We start from the raw sequence: 19,393 nt of genomic DNA, 5'->3' as shown, positions 1-19,393 counted from the left end.
CTGCCTGCCCTCCTTCCCGCCCACACTTCACACAAATGCGCTAACCTTTTGGCCCCCACTGATGCTGTCTCAAGTTTCTGTACCTTTATCTTCCTGTTCCCTTCGGCTGGAACGTCCTTCCCATTCTCTGCCAGGGGAATGCATTCTGCCTGCAAGCCCAGTCTAGCATCATTCCTGGGAAAGTCTTTTCAGACATGTCCAGCTTGGAAAGAATTCTCCCCCAGGTTCAAGAAGGAAGCATGCTCCCTCTCTGGAACCTTCAGTCTCTCCTAGTTCCCCTCAGGACTTGGCCCAGATCATGGTGACCTCCTGCACATCACCTGACAGAGAATGGAGGTGGCTCTGCTCTCTGCCTCTGCAGCATTTTGGAGGAGTTGAGGGTTGCGGGCTGCTGGATTAATCCCACAGTCTGTTTTCCAGGCCCCCTGACCTGTAACCTGTCCATCAGTCCTGCTCAAGGTGTGTGTGTGTGTGTGTGTGTGTGTCACTGTTACACTCTGCAGCCCCTGCACCCCCTCTAACTTCTTTTTCCCCCATTTATGGAGGAACAGAGAGAGAGATGAAGGGAAAGGGGAAGAAGAGAGAGAAAGAGAGAGAGGAGATCCAACCCTTTGTTCCATTTAGTTGTGTACTCATTGATTGCTTCTTGTATGTGCCCTGATCTGGGATCTAACCTGTGACTTCGATATGCTGGGATGATGCTTTTCCACTGAGCCACCTGGCCAATGCCCCCTCCAACTGCTGCCCAGCCCTACACCCTGCACACTCCCGTGACTTAGGGTGCTCATAGGTCCCCCACACTGTTGACCTGGCTCACTCAACATTTCACCTTCAACTAGTCCCAGGTGCTTCGTGTTCAGAGCATTACTCAAGCATCCCTGGGGTTGCCCCTAGGATTGTGGTTGGTGGGAAGAGCAGGAAAGACTGACTAGGAACAGAGTCAGGAGGGCACTGTGAACTAAAGGAAGGAATGAGGGAATCTGGGTGGAGCGTGTGGGCAGCTGAGTTCTACTCACAGCCTTGTAGCCAGGAGAAAGGTTCCATCTGGAGACTAGAGGACGAGCCCAAGAACAGTCCCTTTTTGCCACTGTCACGTCCTCTTTCCTCTCTCCTCTCTCCAGCTGTGTCATCTCCAGAACCAACTCCTCCCCCACTTTGTTCCCCAACTCTGACCCCGAGTGTTTAATTTGGAACAGAAGACCAGAGGCTTACATGGGCCACTTCAAGTCCACGTTGCTAACTGAGCCCCACCCCCAAGCCTGCCTGACCCCAGCCCTCTCCAGACTCAGCTCCACCCCCACCCAACGCTCTGCCCTTGGCTGGTTGTCTTCAATGTACCCGTCATGCCCCTTGGCCAGCTGCACCAGCCCGAGACCGGGAGACTCAGACACGGAAAGAGCATCCTGTGCCCAGGGCCTGCTTATCTGTTTATTTTTTCGTTTTCCATTCTGTGTTCTGATTCAAGAGCCGGAAAACAGCCCAGGAGCTTTAGCTATGGCTGTCCTCACTATTTTGTCCCTTTCTAGTGTTTTGGTGATAGGCATGGGTGAAAGTGGAGTTGGGAGTGAGGAGGGATTTGAGAGGAACTGTAAACCTGGACTGCCTCCCCCTTGCCCCTCCATACCACCCAGTGCCCAGTGGTGGACACACCCTGGCCAGAGCCAGCTGTTTGCAGACCTGAGCCAAGAGGAGCTGATGGCTGTGATGAGCTTTCTGACCCAGCAGCTGGGGCCAGGCCTGGTGGATGCAGCCCAGGCCCGCCCCTCAGACAACTGCATCTTCTCGGTGGAGCTGCACCTGCCCCCCAAGGCTGCAGCCTTGGCTCACCTGGACAGGGGGAGCCCCCCACCTGCTCAGGAGGCACTGGCCATCGTCTTCTTTGGCGGACAAGCCCAGCCCAATGTGAGTGAGCTGGTGGTGGGACCGCTGCCCCACCCCACCTACATGCGGGATGTGACCGTGGAGCGTTATGGGGGCCCCGTGCCCTATCACCGCCGCCCCGTGCTGATCTGAGAATACCTGGACATAGACCAGATGATCTTCGACAGAGAGCTGCCCCAGGCTGCTGGTCTCCTCCACCACTGCTGCTTCTACAAACGCCAAGGAAGGAACCTCGTGACAATGACCACGGCCCCCCGGGGTTTGCGATCTGGGGACCGAGCCACCTGGTTTGGCCTCTACTACAACATCTCAGGGGCTGGGTTTTTCCTGCACCCCATAGGGTTGGAGCTACTGGTAGACCACAAGGCTCTGGACCCTGCCCGCTGGACCATCCAGAAGGTGTTCTTTCAAGGCCGCTACTATAAGAGTCTGGCTGAGCTAGAGGACCAATTTGAGGCTGGCCTGGTGAATGTGGTGCTGATCCCAGACAATGGCACAGGTGGGTCCTGGTCCCTGAAGTCCCAGGTGCCTCCAGGTCCTGCTCCCCCTCTGCAGTTCCATCCCCAGGGCCCCCGCTTCAGTGTCCAGAGTGGTCGAGTAGCCTCCTCATTGTGGACTTTCTCTTTTGGCCTCGGAGCTTTCAGTGGCCCAAGGATCTTTGACATCCGCTTCCAGGGAGAGAGGCTAGCTTATGAAATCAGCATCCAGGAGGCCTTGACTATTTACGGTGGTAATTCTCCTTCTGCTTTGCGAAGTCAGTACACAGATGGTGGCTTTGGCTTAGGTCACTTCTCTTCACCACTGACCCATGGGGTGGACTGCCCCTACCTGGCTACCTATGTGGACTGGCACTTCCTTTTGGAGTCCCAAACCCCCAAGATAATACAAGATGCCTTCTGTGTATTTGAACAGAACCAAGGTCTTCCCCTGAGACGACACCACTCAGATATCCACTCCCACTATTTTGGGGGTCTTTCAGAGACAGTGCTGGTCGTCAGATCTGTGTCTACCATGCTTAACTATGACTATGTGTGGGATATGGTCTTCCACCCCAATGGGGCCATAGAAGTCAAATTCCATGCCACGGGCTACATCAGCTCAGCGTTCCTCTTTGGTGCTGCCCGAAGTTACGGGAACCAGGTTGGGGAGCACACGCTGGGCACTGCTCACACCCACAGTGTCCACTTCAAGGTGGATCTGGATATAGGAGGTAAGACATCCTGGAGGGGAAAAGGATTCAGAAAAGGGGGCAGAAGTCTCTATGTCTAGCTTTAAAAATTGTCATTGAAACATAAAAAATGTGAAAGTATATATATATATATATATATATATATATATATATATATATATGCAGTAAATCTGCAGATCATCTGATTCCTAAGAGATTTTCACTCTTAGCAGATCAGTTATTCTTCCATACTTAAAAAAAATTCTTCATGCCTGCCTGACTGTTGGTGGCACAGTGGATAGAGTATTGATCTGAGATACTGAGGTCCCAGGTTTGAAACCCCAAAGTCACTGGCTTGAGCATAGACTCATCCAGCTTGAGTACAGGCTTACCAGCTTGAGTGCGGGGTCGCTGGCTTCAGTGTGGGATCTTTGACATGATCCTATGGTTACTGGCTTGAAGCTTAAGGTTGCTGGCTTGAGCCCATCGTCACTGGCTGGAAGTCCAAGGTCGCTGGCTTGAACAAGGGGTCACTGGTTCGGCTGGAGCCCCTCAGTCAAGACATATATGAGAAGCAATCAATGAACAATTATAAACTATAAATTGATGCTTCTCATTTTTCTCCCTGTCTAGCTCTCGCTCTCTCTCTCTCTCTCTCTAAAAAGAAAGAATTCTTCTATATTTTATTGAGTACTTTTTTTAAAATTTATTTATTCATTTTTAGAGAGTTGAGGGAGAGACAGAGAGAGAGAGAGAGAGAGAGAAGAGACAGAGACAGAGAATGGGGGAGGAGCTGGAAGCATCAACTCCCATATGTGCCTTGACCAGGCAAGCCCAGGGTTTCGAACCGGCGACCTCAGCATTTCCAGGTCGACGCTTTATCCACTGCGCCACCACAGGTCAGGCGAATTCTTCTATATTTTAAAATATTGCATTTGCAGTTATAGAATTTATTATATTGTATACTATATATAAATATGATATATGATACATTTCTATTTTTTCACATATCATTCAGGCAAGCAACAAAGATTTATATAATGTATATTTGTACCAAGCACATTACCTTAATTTAACAAAAAAAACAACATCCCTGCCCTCAAAAGGCTTACATTCTACTGAAGGAGAAAACCACAGAAATGACATTATGTCATTCTCAGTGCATCTTATCAGAGGTACGCGATGTCCATATGTCTTTCTTTTTTTTTGTGACAGACTGAGTCAGACAGAGGGACAGATAGAAACAGACAGACAGGAAGGGAGAGAGATGAGAAGCATCAATTCTTTGTAGCGGCACCTTAGTCGTTCATTGATTGTTTTCTCATATGTGTCTTGGGGGGGTGGTACAGCAGACCGAGTGACTCCTTGTTCAAGCCAATGACCTTGGGCTCAAGCTGGTGAGCCTTGCTCAAACTGATGAGCCCACGCTCAAGCTGGCGACCTCGAACCTGGGTCTTTTGAGTCCCAGTCCAACACGCTATACACTGCGCCACCGCCTGGTCAGGCCATATGTCTTTCTTTTTTTTCTTTTTTGTATTTTTCTGAAGCTGGAAACGGGGAGAGACAGTCAGACTCCCGCATGCGCCCGACCGGGATCCACCCGGCACGCCCACCAGGGGCGACGCTCTGCCCACCAGGGGGCGATGCTCTGCCCCTCCGGGGTGTCGCTCTGCCACGACCAGAGCCACTCTAGCGCCTGGGGCAGAGGCCGAGGAGCCATCCCCAGCGCCCGGGCCATCTTTGCTCCAATGGAGCCTCGGCTGCGGGAGGGGAAGAGAGAGACAGAGAGGAAGGGGGGGGGGGTGGAGAAGCAAATGGGCGCTTCTCCTATGTGCCCTGGCCAGGAATCGAACCCGGGTCCCCTGCACGCCAGGCCGACGCTCTACCACTGAGCCAACCGGCCAGGGCATGTCTTTGTTATTATCAGTGATGATGACCTTAAGCACTTGGTTAAGGTGGTGTCTTTGACTTTCTTCATGTTAAAAGTTATTATTTTTCCACTTGCATTTAATAAATATCTTGGGGAAATTACTTTGATGTTATACAGATACCCTATTTCTCAAACTTTTGCCCACTAATTTTAGCATCTATTGGTGGACTTTTTCCGTATCATTTGTTACTGTGGTATTTCTGTAGTAGTCATTTAAATTTTTTTCCTAATTCTTTATACATTTATTAATTGGAATTCTCCATAAGGAAGAGTTACCCTCATTTCTCATTTATTTGCATACATAATCATTTATTCATAACTCTAAGGGTTCCTGGATGTCTATTTTGTTCCAAGGGTCATAACCCAGTTCTCTCAGTACTATCATTTATTTTGTTTCTTAAATTGTTCCAGTTTTTTTGAGATTGGTTCCTGTGTCCTTTTGACATATGTCCAATCTTTTTTTCTTTTTTTGGATCATTTTTTAATTACAGTTGACATATAATATCATATCAGTTTCAGGTGTACACCCCAATGATTAGACATATATAACTTAAGTGATCATCCTAATAAATCATGTATTCATCTGACACCATACATAATTATGCTTTTTAAGATTTTATTTATTTATTTATCTATTTTTCTTATCTATTTATTTGTATTTTTCTGAAGTTGGAAACGGGAAGACAGACTCCCGCATGCGCCCAACCGGGATCCACCCGGCATGCCCACCAGAGGGCGATGCTCTGCCATTCTAGTGCCTGAGGCAGAGGCCATGGAGCCATCCTCGGCGCCTGGGCCAACTTTGCTCCATTGGAGCCCCGGCTGCGGGAGGGGAAGAGAGAGACAGAGAGGAAGGAGAGGGGTAGGGGTAGAGAAGCAGATGGGCGCTTCTCCTGTGTGCCCTGGCCGGGAATCAAACCCGGGACTCCCGCATGCCAGGCCAATGCTCTACCACTGAGCCAACCGGCCAGGGCCTTATTTATTTATTTTTGTGAGAGAGACAGAGAAAAGAGAGAGACACAGACAGACAGGAAGGGAGAGAGATGAGAAGCCTCAATTCTTCATTGCGACACTTTAGTTGTTCATTGATCGCTTTCTCATATGTGCCTTGACCGGGGGAACTACAGCAGACCGAGTGACCCATTGCTCAAGCCAGTGACCTTGGGCTCAAGCTGGTGAGCCTTGCTCAAACCGATGAACCCACACTCAAGCTGACGACATTGGGGTTTCGAACCTGGGTCCTCTGCGTCCCAGTCCAATGCTCTAGTCACAGTGTCACCGCCTGGTCTATCAAGATTTTATTTATTGATTAGAGAGAGAGGAGAGAGAAAGAGAAAGGGGAGAAGATACAGGAAGCATCAACTTGTAGTTGTTGCTTCTAGTATGTTCCTTGACTGGGAAAGCCTGGGCTTTTAAACCATCGACCTCAGCATTTCAGGTCAATGCTTTATCCACTGCTCAGCTGGTTAGGGTATCATCCTAATACCAAGGTTGTGGGTTCAATCCCTAGTCAGGGCACATACAACAATCAACCAATGAATGCATAAATGAGTGGAACAACAAATCGATCTCTCTCTCTCTCTCAAAATCAATCAATAAATAAAAATTAAAAAATACATTTTCTAAGCCTCAGTTGTCCCATCTACTTTTTTTTTTTTTTTTTTACAGAGACAGAGAATGAGTCAGAGAGAGGGATAGACAGGGACAGACAGACAGGAACGGAGAGAGATGAGAAGCATCAATCATTAGTTTTTCATTGCGCGTTGCAACACTTTAGTTGTTCATTGATTGCTCTCTCATATGTGCCTTCACTGCGGGCCTTTAGCAGACCGAGTAACCCCTTGCTGGAGCCAGCGACCTTGGGTTCAAGCTGGTGGGCTTTTCCTCAAACCAGATGAGCCCGCACTCAGGCTGGCGACCTCGGGGTCTCGAACCCGGGTCCTCTGCATCCCAGTTCGACGCTCTATCCACTGCGCCACCGCCTGGTCAGGCAGTTGTCCCATCTATTAAATGAGGATATTTGTAGTTCCTCCTTCATAAGGCTGTTTATACAAGAAAATTATCAATACATGTAAAGCACTCAGCATGCTGCCTGTGCACAGCACCTTCAGGTTCAATAAACGTGAGCTATAGCTGTTACTATCTTCATGATAAGGCAGTTCGGATGATGCCATAGGGCCTCAAGTATGAAGCACAGACCTCTTCCTCAGGTCAGAAATATTCAACTCTGCACATTGCCTGCTAGTCTTCTCCAGCCTCAGGTAAGCCACCTAGTTTGCAGCCCCTCAGAGGAAGGCTAGAGAGGCTCAGTCACAAGGCATCCGGGATTGTTACCAGATATATCAGGGAGCAAGGTCTTCTCAAACTTCCTGGATCAGGGGTATCTTGGGAGTGGGGAAGGGAAGCAGAGGGCACACTCTGTTCTGGGCTTCTCTTTGGCCCCAATCGGAAGCCAGGTGGGGACAGGGCACCTGCATGATCAGCCCTCCCTCCTGCCCCTTCTCCCCCTCTTCCACCCCACCCGGCAGGACTGGAGAACTGGGTCTGGGCTGAGGACATGGTCTTTGTCCCCATGGCGGTACCCTGGAGCCCTGAGCACCAGGTGCAGAGACTGCAGTTGACCCGGAAGCTGCTGGAGACAGAAGAGCAGGCCGCGTTCCCCCTGGGCAGTGCCTCCCCTCGCTACCTGTACCTGGCCAGCAACCGCAGCAACAAGTGGGGTCACCCGCGGGGCTACCGCATCCAGATGCTCAGTTTTTCTGGCGAGCCGCTGCCCCAGAACAGCTCCATGGAGAGAGCCGTCAGCTGGGGGAGGTGAGCGGTGGGTGTCACAGAGGCTGGGGGCGTTGGACTGAGAAGGGCCCCCTGTTACTGGGAACCCAGGTTCTCCCACCTCCTGTGGGTATGAGTGTACACTCACTCACACACACACATAGTCCTGTGGCTACAATCTTGAGCTGTTTAAAATGAGGCCTTTTGAATGAATGGATGAATGGAGACATACATGCAAAACAAAACACAATAAAATGTTAAAGATAGAATTTGGTTTGTGGCTATATGCATGTTCACTACACTATTCTTTTATGTAGGTTTAAAATGCTTGTAATAAGGGTTGGAGGAAAATAAAGAGTAAGAGAAGAACACAGATCTGAGGGAGTATTCCCTAAAATCCAGGTACATGAGATGCTAAAATAGGAAATCAGGCCGTGTTCGTGTGTATGCATCCAGGGCCCAGGCTCTGATCTAGATGGATGTATGAACAACACTGGGGCCTGACGCCTGAACAATGGGCTGGTAGATGTTTGAGATACAGGAGGCTGAACAAATGTGGACACCGTAGGAGAGAGACAGACAGAGGGGCAGAGGGAGAATGGGAAGTGAACAGAGAATAATGAAGAGGCTCACCGCCCCAGGACCTTTGTGCTTGTTTTTCGTTTCTATCCCCTCTTCAGTACAGCCTCACACAATAGGACAGGTTGAGGACCTTGTGGGTCTAATCCAAATTTCCTGTAGGCACAAGCTGGCTGTGACCCAGCGGAAAGAGGAGGAGCCCAGCAGCACCAGCATCTACAATTTGAATGACCCTTGGACACCCACCGTGGACTTCACCAACTTCATCAGCAATGAGACCATTGCAGGGCAAGTCAGTTAGGCGGACGTAATGCGAGCAAGAATGAGCCACTTCTCTCTCCCAAGCCAGGATGCTTCAGGGTCTTTAGAACTCACTAAGGAATGGAGCTTTATGATTCACATTTTTTCTGGGTTCGTAAGCTGAATCCTTACATACAAGGCTACTCTGGGAGGCAGGCATGTCCTTAGCACAGTCAAGCCTCATAATACTTTTCCTTCTCCCCTACTAGGACTTGGTGGCCTGGGTGACAGCTGATTTCCTGCACATCCCACATGCAGAGGACATTCCCAACACAGTGACTGTGGGAAATGGTGTGGGCTTCTTCCTCCGACCCTACAACTTCTTTGACCAGGATCCGACTTCCAATTCTGCTGACTCCATCTATTTCCGGGGAGACCAGGATGCTGGGGCCTGTGAGGTCAACCCCCTGGCTTGCCTCCCCAAGGACGCTGACTGTGCCCCCGAGCTCCCCACCTTCTCTCATGGGGGCTTCTCTCACAACTAGGAGGTCCCTGGGATGGGTAATGTATTTAGGGGCCCCAGGGCCAGGCTGCATGGGGAGGGGTAGCAGTGGGCACTGGGCCAGCAAGCTTGGTCTCACACGAAGGTTCTCCCCTTCCCTACCCGCAAGGTCCTCTCTCCCATCACCCTTCTTTGCATCCCCCTCCTTACGGGGCGCATCCTAAGCCTGTGATGGCGGATGCAGTAGTGGACCCAGCCTCCTGTATGTGCCCTGAACAGGGAATCTAACAGCTATTTTTTTTTTTTTGTATTTTTCTGAAGTTGGAAACAGGGAGGCAGTCAGACAGACTCCCGCATGCTCCTGACCAGGATCCACCCAGCATGCCCACCAGGGGACGATGCTCTGCCCATCTGGGGCATCGCTCTGTTGCAACCAGAGCCATTCTAGCGCCTGAGGCAGAGGCCACAGAGCCATACTCAGCGCCCGGGCCAACTTTGCTCCAATGAAGCCTTGGCTGCGGGAGAGGAAGAGAGAGACAGAGAGGAAGAAGAGGGGGAGGGGTGGAGAAGCAGATGGGCGCTTCTCCTGTGTGCCCTGGCTGGGAATCGAACCCTGGGACTCCTGCATGCCAGGCCGACGCTCTACCACTGAGCCAACCGGCCAGGGCCTCTAACAGCTTTTTAAACTTATTTTTTACATACTATAAAATTCACATACTATAAAATTTACCCTTCTAATGTGTATAATTTAGTGGGTTTCAGTATATTAGTAAAGTTGTGCAACCATTGCCACTAGTTCCAGAACATTTTCATCACCCCAGAAAGAAGCCCCGTACCTTTAGCAGTCACTCCTATTTCCCTTCAACCCTTTCCCAGCTCCAGGCAATCACCAAGCTTTCTGTCACTATAGATTTGCCTATAATCTGGACATTTCATATAAATAGATAGATACAACATGTGGTCTTTTGTGATTGACTTCTTTCAGCATAATGGGTTTTTTAAAAAGATTTTATTTATTGGCCCTGAGTGGTTGGCTCAGTAGTAGAGCGTCGGCCTGGCGTGTGGATATACCGGGTTCGATTCCCGGTCAGAGCACACAGGAGAAATGCCCATCTGCTTCTTCACTTCTACCCCTCTTGCTTGTTTCTCTCTCTCTCTCTCTCCCCCCCCCTCCTCTTCCTCTTTCTCCTCTCCTCCTGCAGCCATGGCTCAACTGGAGGGAGTAGGACCCAGGCACTGAGGATGGCTCCATGGCCTTACCTCGAGCACTAAAAAATGGCTCCATTGCAGTGGAGCAAGGGCCCCTGATGGGCAGAGCATAGCCCTCTTGTGGGCTTGCCAGGTAGATCCTGGTCAGGGCACATGTGGGAGTCTTGTCTCTGCCTCCCTTCCTCTCACTAATTAAAAAAAAAAAAAATTTTGTTTATTAACTTTACAGATAGAGGAGGAGGCATGGAGCGTGAAGTATCAACTCATAGGTACTTGACTTTAGTTGTTCATTATCACTTGTCATATGTGCCTTGACCAGGCAAGCCCAGGGTTTCGAACCGGCAACCTCAGCATTCCAGGGCGACACGCTATCCACTGTGCCATCACAGGCCACGCAGCAGCATGCTGTTTTTGAGATGCATGCACTTTGTAGCAGAAACAGCACTTCATTCCTTCATGGCCAAATAATATTCCATTGTATGAATGTGACCACATTTTGTTTATCCATTCTTCAGTTGAAAGACATTTGGACTGTTTCCTTTCTTTGATTATTGTGAATACTGCTGCTGTGAACATTCATGTCCACATTGTCAAGTGGACTTACATTTTCAATTCCCTTGGATATAAACCTGGGAATGAAAGTACTGGGTCATATATTCAACCTTTTGAGGAACCACCAGACTCTTTTCCAAAGGGACTGCACCACTTTTTTTCTTTTTTCTTTTTATTATGGTTAAACATACATAAAAATTTACCATTGGACTATTTTTAAAGGTACACATCAGAGGCATTAATTACACTCGGAAGTTTTCTTGGGCCTACTCAGCTCCTCCTCTGCCCTGGGTCTCGAAAGTGAAGGTGAGGCCTCTAGAGACTAGCTACTTTCACAGGCCCCAGGTAGGGTCCCTTCCTGGCCTGTGACCAGCTGTTGGGAAGATGCTTGTCTGTCTTCACTCCCCGTCATCCTAGCACGTCCGTTTCTGCTCTGTCTTCCTCCTCTTCCTCTTGCTACTTCAGCTGCGAATCCCTGGGCTCCCTCTGAGATCCTAGGGGGAAGTCCCTGATGAATTCAGGTCCTATAATCCTCCCCCATCTCTGAATCCTGGTGTCCTCCTCTGTCCCCAACCTCAGAAAGCCTTGGACACGCAGGGGGTTATCTTGTGGACGAGAAAGGCGATCCCCGGTTGCCTCCTTGTTGGAGACATATGTCTCTGGACAGCTTTCTTCATTTTGTCTCTCTGCCTCTCATTATCTGAACAAAAATGTTCCTTTTGTCACCTTGCTGTCTGTCTATACTGCCAAATAATCTCTTTCCAAGTTCCTGTCATTTACATAGTCCACGTGGAGTATGCTTTTGAGAAGGGGTAGGGACAGTCAAGGGACAGCAGCGATCTGAGAAGTTTTGTGGGTGAAATGTTAAGGATCACCTATTCCCAAGGCCATGGGTGACAGTGGTTTCCATTATTGTAGAGCAGTCAGCATGATGACTGGAAAGTCACTGAGTATAGGAACCAAAAAACCTTGGGGACTCAGGCAACCAGGACAGGAGTTGTCTGATCAGGGGTGTGCATGCACATGAACCAGGAGCATCCCAGTAGGGACCGGCCTGGCCTGGTCAGGTGACAGGCTCCAGGACCTCACATCCCTGCTGCTCCTCCTGGCGTGTGGACTTCGGATGGGCATAACTAAGAACTGGGATATTTCCCAGAATGGAATGTGGGTCAGGATAAAGTCAGGAGGAGGCAGGGCTCAAAGAGCACACTTCCCCAAGTGCCTCCAGGCCAGAGAAGCTCATGTGGTATGAGGGGTCCATAGTTCTGCCTCTACGGCTTGCTCACTTCCCTCGGTGTCTTTTCTAGAAGGGAAGGCCATGAGGTCAGAAAGAGAAGGGCTCCTTCCCCAGTGGGAAACCCGGCTGTAGGGGAGGGCACTGACTGGGCAGGTCCTGGCGAGAGAGGCTTGGGTCCATCTCAGCTTGTTACCAGAGGACAATGACAAATTGGGAGCTCAGACACCAGGGAAGTCCTGTGGATCCCTCAAGAGCTGCCTGGGCCCCAGTCTCAAGCAGGTGAGCTGGAAAGGAACCAAGTTCTAGCAAAGAGACCTTCATACAAAGACTAAATACCATGGGAGCCACATTCTTGATTCAAGAATAATAGCAGGATATGGGGACAAGGGCTCAGATGAGAAAGGGTGAAGGCAGAGCTGGTTTGCTGTTACTGGTTCTTCTTTCCATTTTGCTTTTCGGATCAATGATTTAGTTTCTCTTTACCCTCTCAGCCCAAATAAATATTATGTTTTGACTTGTCTCATGTTTTCTCGTCTAAAGAAATTTGGACGATGATGGGTGCAAATGCTCTCATCTTGCCCCCTAAATAAATGCTATGGAGAGCCAAGGATGCTTCTCCTGGCTGTTCCACCTCTGCTTCCCGGGTGCCAGAGTGGGGAGAGGGGACCGGTGGTCCTAGGCTGCACGGGGGCTCTGCTGCTATAGTTCACCTGCTGTCCCATGAGTGTGTGACGGGGTTCCCAGTGGGCCCAGAGGGCATAGCTTGAGCTGCCCCAAGGGAGTGTATGCACAGAGAACCCCCTGGAGGGCTCTCCCAGAACATATCCTTCCAGCCGCAAGAAAGAAGCAACCAGACCCCTAGGAATGAACGCAGCCCAGAGAAATCCAAAGGTTCAGAACAGCAAAGCTCTAGCGGGAACCTGGCACGTCAGAGGGAACCTTGGGACTGGGTTCTCCAGGAAACCTTGGACCTACAGATGCCACCGAAGGAGCCTTGAATCCCCCCCCCCCAACACACACACACACACACACTCACGCACACGCACACACACGGTATCAGTGTGAGCTCCCTGGCCCGACCTCTTCTTAGTGGTGCCAGCTTCACGTCGCCACTGCCACACTTGGCCTGTGGCTGCAGGTTGGCTGTGTTTGTTCCCAGGCTCAGGCGCTGTCTCCATCTCCTGCAGCATCCTTCTTCCCCACTCTGGGTCCTGTGAAGGGAAACAGAGTGTAGCATTCTCAGTGGCGCTTGGGGCTCAGGACCTTCTCACTGCATGTTTCTCGTACTCCTTGGCCTATGTCCGTGGGCCAGGCCAGAATAGGATGGGGGCTTCCCCCTTTCTTGAGGACCCCCAAGGATCGTGACGTCTCTCCCACTTCCCCACTGAAGTGGAGCCAGTCTGGTGGAAACTGCTGGGCTGGCCGATTTTCATCTGTTGCTTCATCTATTCCTCACAACAATCTTGAGAAGCTGGTTATCATTCCCATTTCACAGATGAGGAAACTAAAATTCACAGGGATTAGGTGACTTGCCGATGTCACCTGGCTGGTAAGTGGTGGGGCTGGGATCGATCCCCGGTCTTTGTGGAATGATACCTGACTGCCTTCCCCTGTACCACGGCTCCTCCTCACTGACTGGCGGGCCTGGTTGAAGAATTAAACAAGGTAATGAATGCTTGAGAAGCACTTGCCACCTGATCCGTGTTAAGTGACCCTCTGAGAGAAAAAATCAACAGTCAATGGACCAGAGAAAAAATGTGCACAATTGCCTTAAAGCACAAACTCTCCCCCTGGACTGTACCTGAAATCATGGGGGAGCTTGTAGACTCTATATACACAGGCTGCACCTCAGACCAGTGAAATCAGAATCCCTGGGGACGGGGCTCAGGCATTAGCCGCATAAAATGTCCCCATTTGATTCTAACATGTAGCCAACGTTGAGAAAACCCTGGGACAGCAGTTTAATTTCAAACAGGCCAGAAAGTCTGATGGGAGAGTGTAAGATACATAAAGAATGTGTCTGCCAGAAGGCGCAGGAAAGGAGCGCTACAGAGCCTGCGGTGGCAGTGACAATCCAGCCGTGTCTGGAGCGGAGGACCTGGCCAAGGCCAGGCCACGGCCGGCCCTGCGGGTACATTAGCCATGCAGAGGGAGGTGCCAGGCCCTGTCAAACCTACCTCATGACCAACTGCTGATTCTGGTTCACAGCTTGGTGGGCCAGCTTCCCACCGCACCTTGGTCACGGGAAAAAATGGACGAGTGGGTGATATGGCTTGTGTAAATAAGCTAGTTGGTATTCTGATAATAATTACTTTTGCTTGACAGTTACTGTAAAGGAGGATTAACCTTCAGTTGTTACTTTGGTAAACTTAGATCTCCCCTGAAAGACAATCTCTCTTGGTGAGCTGAGGAATCTGGTTTCTGGGTTAGGCCCCTCCCTTGGACTGTGGTGAATGCACCAAGAAACCATCAGGAGGTATCCTAGAGACAGCCAGAGTCTCTCATTCAACCTCACCAGCCTCGCCATGGACTTCACTTCTAGCTTTCTGAGCAGAGACTCATTGTAAGCAAATTCCCACCTGCCTTTCTTTCCCCTCCTGTAGTTTTTCTTTGGTCAACTTGCCCCTTATAAATCTTCAGGGCTTCCCACTCTCCAGGGCACGTTAGGCTGTTCACACCGGGTTTGTGCTCCTTGCTGTCCTGATGCCCTGAACTCCAGACTGTCATGACCCGGTGCCCTTCCCCGAACAGGCTGGCTCCGTCCACTCATGCCTCTGCCCAGGCGCTTCCATCCTTTCTTCCTCTGGTTCCTTCTTCTCTCCCTTCCCTCCCTCTTCATCTGGTGATGCTTTATTCATTCTTTCTCTAAAACCCAACTCACATATCACCCCCCACACACACCTTTCTCTGCTCATTGCTTTGTTCTCCCTGATTCTTTAGTACGTTAGTATCTGTGCTGCCAAAGCGAGCACTCCCTTCGTACTTTAAACAAAATTCTACAATGGATGTTCACACACCAAAACCCAGTTCACTGTCTACACCTCCCCTCATTCTCCATCATAGAACCTGAGCTCCCCGGGACAGGAATGATGTCCTGTTGGCCTTGGAAGCTGGTGCCCAGTATGGTGTTATGCCCAGTTGAGGTGCTTCAGTGCATCTGTGTTGAAATCAGCAAGAATGACAGTTGTTGTAGTCAAGTAAGTCTTTGCCTTGTAAAAAGCCGTTTCTCATCCAGTCTCCCCATTGACTACCTTGAAAAAGATCGAAGAAAATCCAAAGGTCATTCTGAACAAAAAAATCACCCGGCTGCACAGGTTAAGCCAGGACATGGGCCAAAGGTGATACTGACACACTGAGCCCGAGCAATTCCTCTCCAGGCAAAAACTGCACCACTAGAACCAGCACCCCTCAAAGGTCATATAGGAAGTAGAAGATGGGACAGACAGGTGGCAGGTCTATAAGTCAGTTCCCCATGCTTGGCTTTCCCTGAAACAGGCAAGAGGGGCCCAGAGCCCAGGGCAGACTCAAGAGGACATGGTGTGGGAGGGCTAGACTCATAGGCTAGGCATTGGACCCCAAAATGCTATAGAATTTGCCATGGATGTGGGGAAGGGTGTTTCTGAGGCAGTGGATGTATAGATTAAGGTTTTTCTTTCTCTGCAATGTGGTATAGGAGTTTATTAGTGTGGCTTCTGGAGCCAGATTCTGGATTTTAGACCTCGCATGTGCGACTTTGGGCAACTTAGTCAACTTCTCTGGGCCTCACTTTCATCACCTGTAAAATGAGGACAGTAATAAAGTTTATCCCAGAATTTTCATAAGGATTAAATGAGTTAATCTGTAATCTTCCAAGACTAGTTCTTGGAATATAGTAAGTGTTCAACAAATGTTAGCTATTAATTAATATCTTACTAAACCAGCATCTATGGGGTGGTTCAATGTCTACCTAACAAAACACCCTGAAAAACAGTGACTTAAAACAGCAAACCACTGCCTGACTAGGTGGTGGCGCAGTGGATAGAATGTCAGCCTGGAATGTAGAGTACCCAGGTTTGAAACCCCAAGGTCACCAGCTTGAGCATGGGATTATAGACATGACCTCATGGTCACTGGCTTGAGCCCAAAGGTTGCTGAAGCCCAAGGTCGCTGGCCAGAGCCCACAGTCACTGGCTTGAACATGGAGTCACTGGCTCGGCTGCAGCCTCCAGTCAAGGCACATATGAGAAAGCAATCAATTAACAACTAAAATGCTGAAACTACAAGTTGATGCTTCTTATCTCTCTCCTTGTCTGTTTGTCCTGTCTGTCTCTCTCTTAAAAAAAAATCAAACCATTTTTATGTGCTCGTTATTTGTAGGTTGGCACTCTGAGCTGGGCTCAGTTAGGCAGTTCTGGAGACACCTAGAATCCCTCTTGCTGCTACAGATAATTGGCAGAGAGACTAGGGCTGGATGGTCTAAGGTGGCTTCACTCACATGCCCAGCAACTGGGGCTGGCTGTCAGACAGGCTACCTGTTACAGCAACGGCTCTCCAGCAGGCTAGCCTGGAATTCTTTTTGTGATCCAGGATTCCAATGGTAGCCCAAAGAGGACAAGCCCTATTGAGTGAGTGCTTTTCAAATCTCTGCATGTATCGCGTATGCTAATGTCCCACTGGCCAAGGCACAAGATCTTGACGGGAAGAAAAGCAAAGTAACAGAGCAAAGGGGGGGGGTGTCAGCAATGGGAGGAACCATCACAGCCATCTAAACAATCTATCACACTGGCACGAACTATGCAAGCAGAGCTCAGTTCTGGAGGCTGGAAGGGGTACTTTTTTGGCCCTCAGGGCTCAGGATAATAGAAAAAGGGTTACAGCATTTGCAAAGCAACTGATTACATGTTCAAGGTTTGAACATGCTAAGTGACTTAAGATAAGAATGGTTGCCTGACCAGGCGGTGGCGCAGTGGATAGATCGTCGGACTGGGATGCAGAAGACACAGGTTCGAGACCCCGAGGTCGCCAGCTTGAGCACAGGCTCATCTGGTTTGAGCAAAAAGCTCACCAGCTTGAACCCAAGGTTGCTGGCTCGAGCAAGGGGTTACTCAGTCTGCTGAAGGCCCGCGGTCAAGGCACATATGAGAAAGCAATCAATGAACAACTAAGGTGTTGCAACGTAAAACTGATGATTGATGCTTCTCGTCTCTCTCTATTCCTGTCTATCTCTCTCTCTCTCTCTCTGTCCCTGTAAAAAAATAAATAAAAATAAATAAATAAATAAAGTTTTTAAAAAATTTTTAAAAAAGAATGGTTAAGTGCTAGGGGACTTCGCATCAGAGTGACAATTTATAGCTGACACTGGGTAAGCTAGTAGATTGGAAAGGCTTTGCTGGCTTGGTCTTGAAGTATGTTTAGAATCTGGACATATGGAGATGAGGAAAATATATTCCTGGTGGAATGAAGTGCAAAGTTAGGCAAACCAAGGCATGTTTGGGAGATCCAAGCCCATCAGTATGTCGGGAATGAGGGGTCCAAGTAAGAGAGCTATAAGACATAAGTCTGGAAAGATAACATGGGGTTTGATCGTGGGTAAGTCTGAGTTTGAACTTCATTCTGTAGGCAATATCCACTGGATATTCTTCAGGTGTTAAATGAAAAGAACTATGTTGTAAGAGACTCCTTTGCCAGTAGTCTGTTGGATGGCTTATGTTGAAGAGTGAGAAGGGAAGTAGGAGATCATTAAGTAATGAAGGGACCGGTGGGTCTAAACAGAGAGATTGATGAAGGACTATAAGAGTAGAAAATCAAACAGGAGCCAGAGCCTAATGAGAAGACATCAAGAATGACTCCAGGCGTGCTCGCTTCGGCAGCACATATACTAAGATTGACTCCAGGCTCAGTGCCTGTGGAATGGCAGAGGAGGAGATGTGTTTACAAAGCGGAAGTCTAGAGGAAAAACAGTTCTGGAAGGAACTTGCAGATTTGGGGAATGTATAAACATCCAGCAGGGCCTAACCATGCTGACTATGGGAGGAGGAAGAGGAGAAAAGAGGAGCACTTGCTGGTGCAGCGTTAAACACAGAGAAGCAAATGTTTCAAGGCAGTTATCTGCCAAAAGTTGCAGATGTGGCCAAAAGATTAAGGAAAAGAAGGATGAGAAAAGGCCAACCAGCAGATTTGATAGCGAGAAGGTCATGGTGACTTCCCAGTAGAGCAGAGGAGGCTGAAATTGCACAGGATTGAGGAGAGCAATAGGCATCCTGCTGTCTGGAATTCAAGGTTGGAGAGATCCCTTGGACTTACACAATCTGGGGGCTGCCCACCTTCCACTTCAAGCCTGCTAAAGTGATGAAAATCTTTTAAATCTTAAAAATAAAATAAACACTGACTTTCCTTTCTACCCTAGAGGAGGGAGGCATGCTAGACTCTCCTTGCCCTCTCCCTTTCTCTCCGACCGGCTGGCTGGAGATCAGGCGCTGTCAGGACTCACATCCAGGGAGACAAGCGTTGGCGGACAGACTGCTGTTTACTTCCTAGCATAGCCCTGCTGTGTTTTCATAGCTCAGAATAGTTCCTTGGCCTTCTCCAGGCCTGGGGGTGGGGAGCAGGGAAACCTCACTGTTTGATTTTATAATTTCAGGCCTCACTTCTTCCTCTTTCTCTGCATCATGGTCCTCATTTGGGAACTTTCAGAAGGGCTAAGAGGGCCCAAGACTACTCATTTCCTAATTATGTCCCCCAACTGGGCTCCAGAAGAGAGAAAAGTACAATAACCGACTATACAACATGAGCATTTTGGTTAGGATGAAAATTCCACAGCTATTAAAGAAAGAGTTGATTAAAGGACTACAGGCAGCCTGGCCTGTGGTGGCAGAGTGGGTAAAAGCGTCAACCTGGAACAATGGGATCGCCAGTTCGAAACCCTGGGCTTGCCCGGTCAAGGCACATGTGGGAAGAGTTGATGCTTCCCGTCTCCTTGCTCTCTCTCCTCTTTCTGAAATCAATATATAAAATCTTTAAATAACTAAATAAAGGACTATGGGGCAGAGCTGGGGGGGGAGGGAAAAATGGGGGAGAGAGAGGGTGGAAAGGATGACCCCCTCCCCAATGTGGATCTCGGCTGCATGCCAGGCTCTGCGGAGGGAGCTGACTTGTGGTTGAGAATTGTGGGGGCTTCTCTGGCTCGGGTGCCCCTCTGGTCTCAGCTGGGTCCTGGCAGCACCAGTGTTTGGAAGGTGTCCAGAGGCGAGAGGAAGAACTGACTTCACCGAATACTCTTTCAAACCCTTTGAATTTTTAAAAACCCCGTGAATATATTACTTTGGAAAATATTTTAATTTAAAA

The 19,393-nt window shown here is 49.2% G+C and overlaps 1 protein-coding gene across 1 annotated transcript; it reads left to right on the top strand.

Annotated features, from left to right (window-relative positions):
- The first annotated feature begins 1,351 nt into the window (after positions 1-1,351).
- Positions 1,352-11,045, top strand: LOC136392085 (amine oxidase [copper-containing] 3-like). The gene is made up of 4 exons (XM_066364087.1): positions 1,352-3,091; positions 7,508-7,793; positions 8,493-8,622; positions 8,840-11,045. Exons 1-4 carry the CDS (start codon positions 2,035-2,037, stop codon positions 9,113-9,115), a joined length of 1,749 nt encoding a protein of 582 aa, XP_066220184.1. The 5' UTR covers positions 1,352-2,034; the 3' UTR covers positions 9,116-11,045.
- Positions 11,046-19,393: the final 8,348 nt, after the last annotated feature.

This window comes from Saccopteryx leptura, chromosome 2, assembly GCF_036850995.1.
Source record: "Saccopteryx leptura isolate mSacLep1 chromosome 2, mSacLep1_pri_phased_curated, whole genome shotgun sequence".
Classification (NCBI taxonomy): domain Eukaryota; kingdom Metazoa; phylum Chordata; class Mammalia; order Chiroptera; family Emballonuridae; genus Saccopteryx; species Saccopteryx leptura.
Note: the sequence above shows the minus strand (reverse complement) of the source record. Positions and strands in the feature narration are given on the sequence as shown.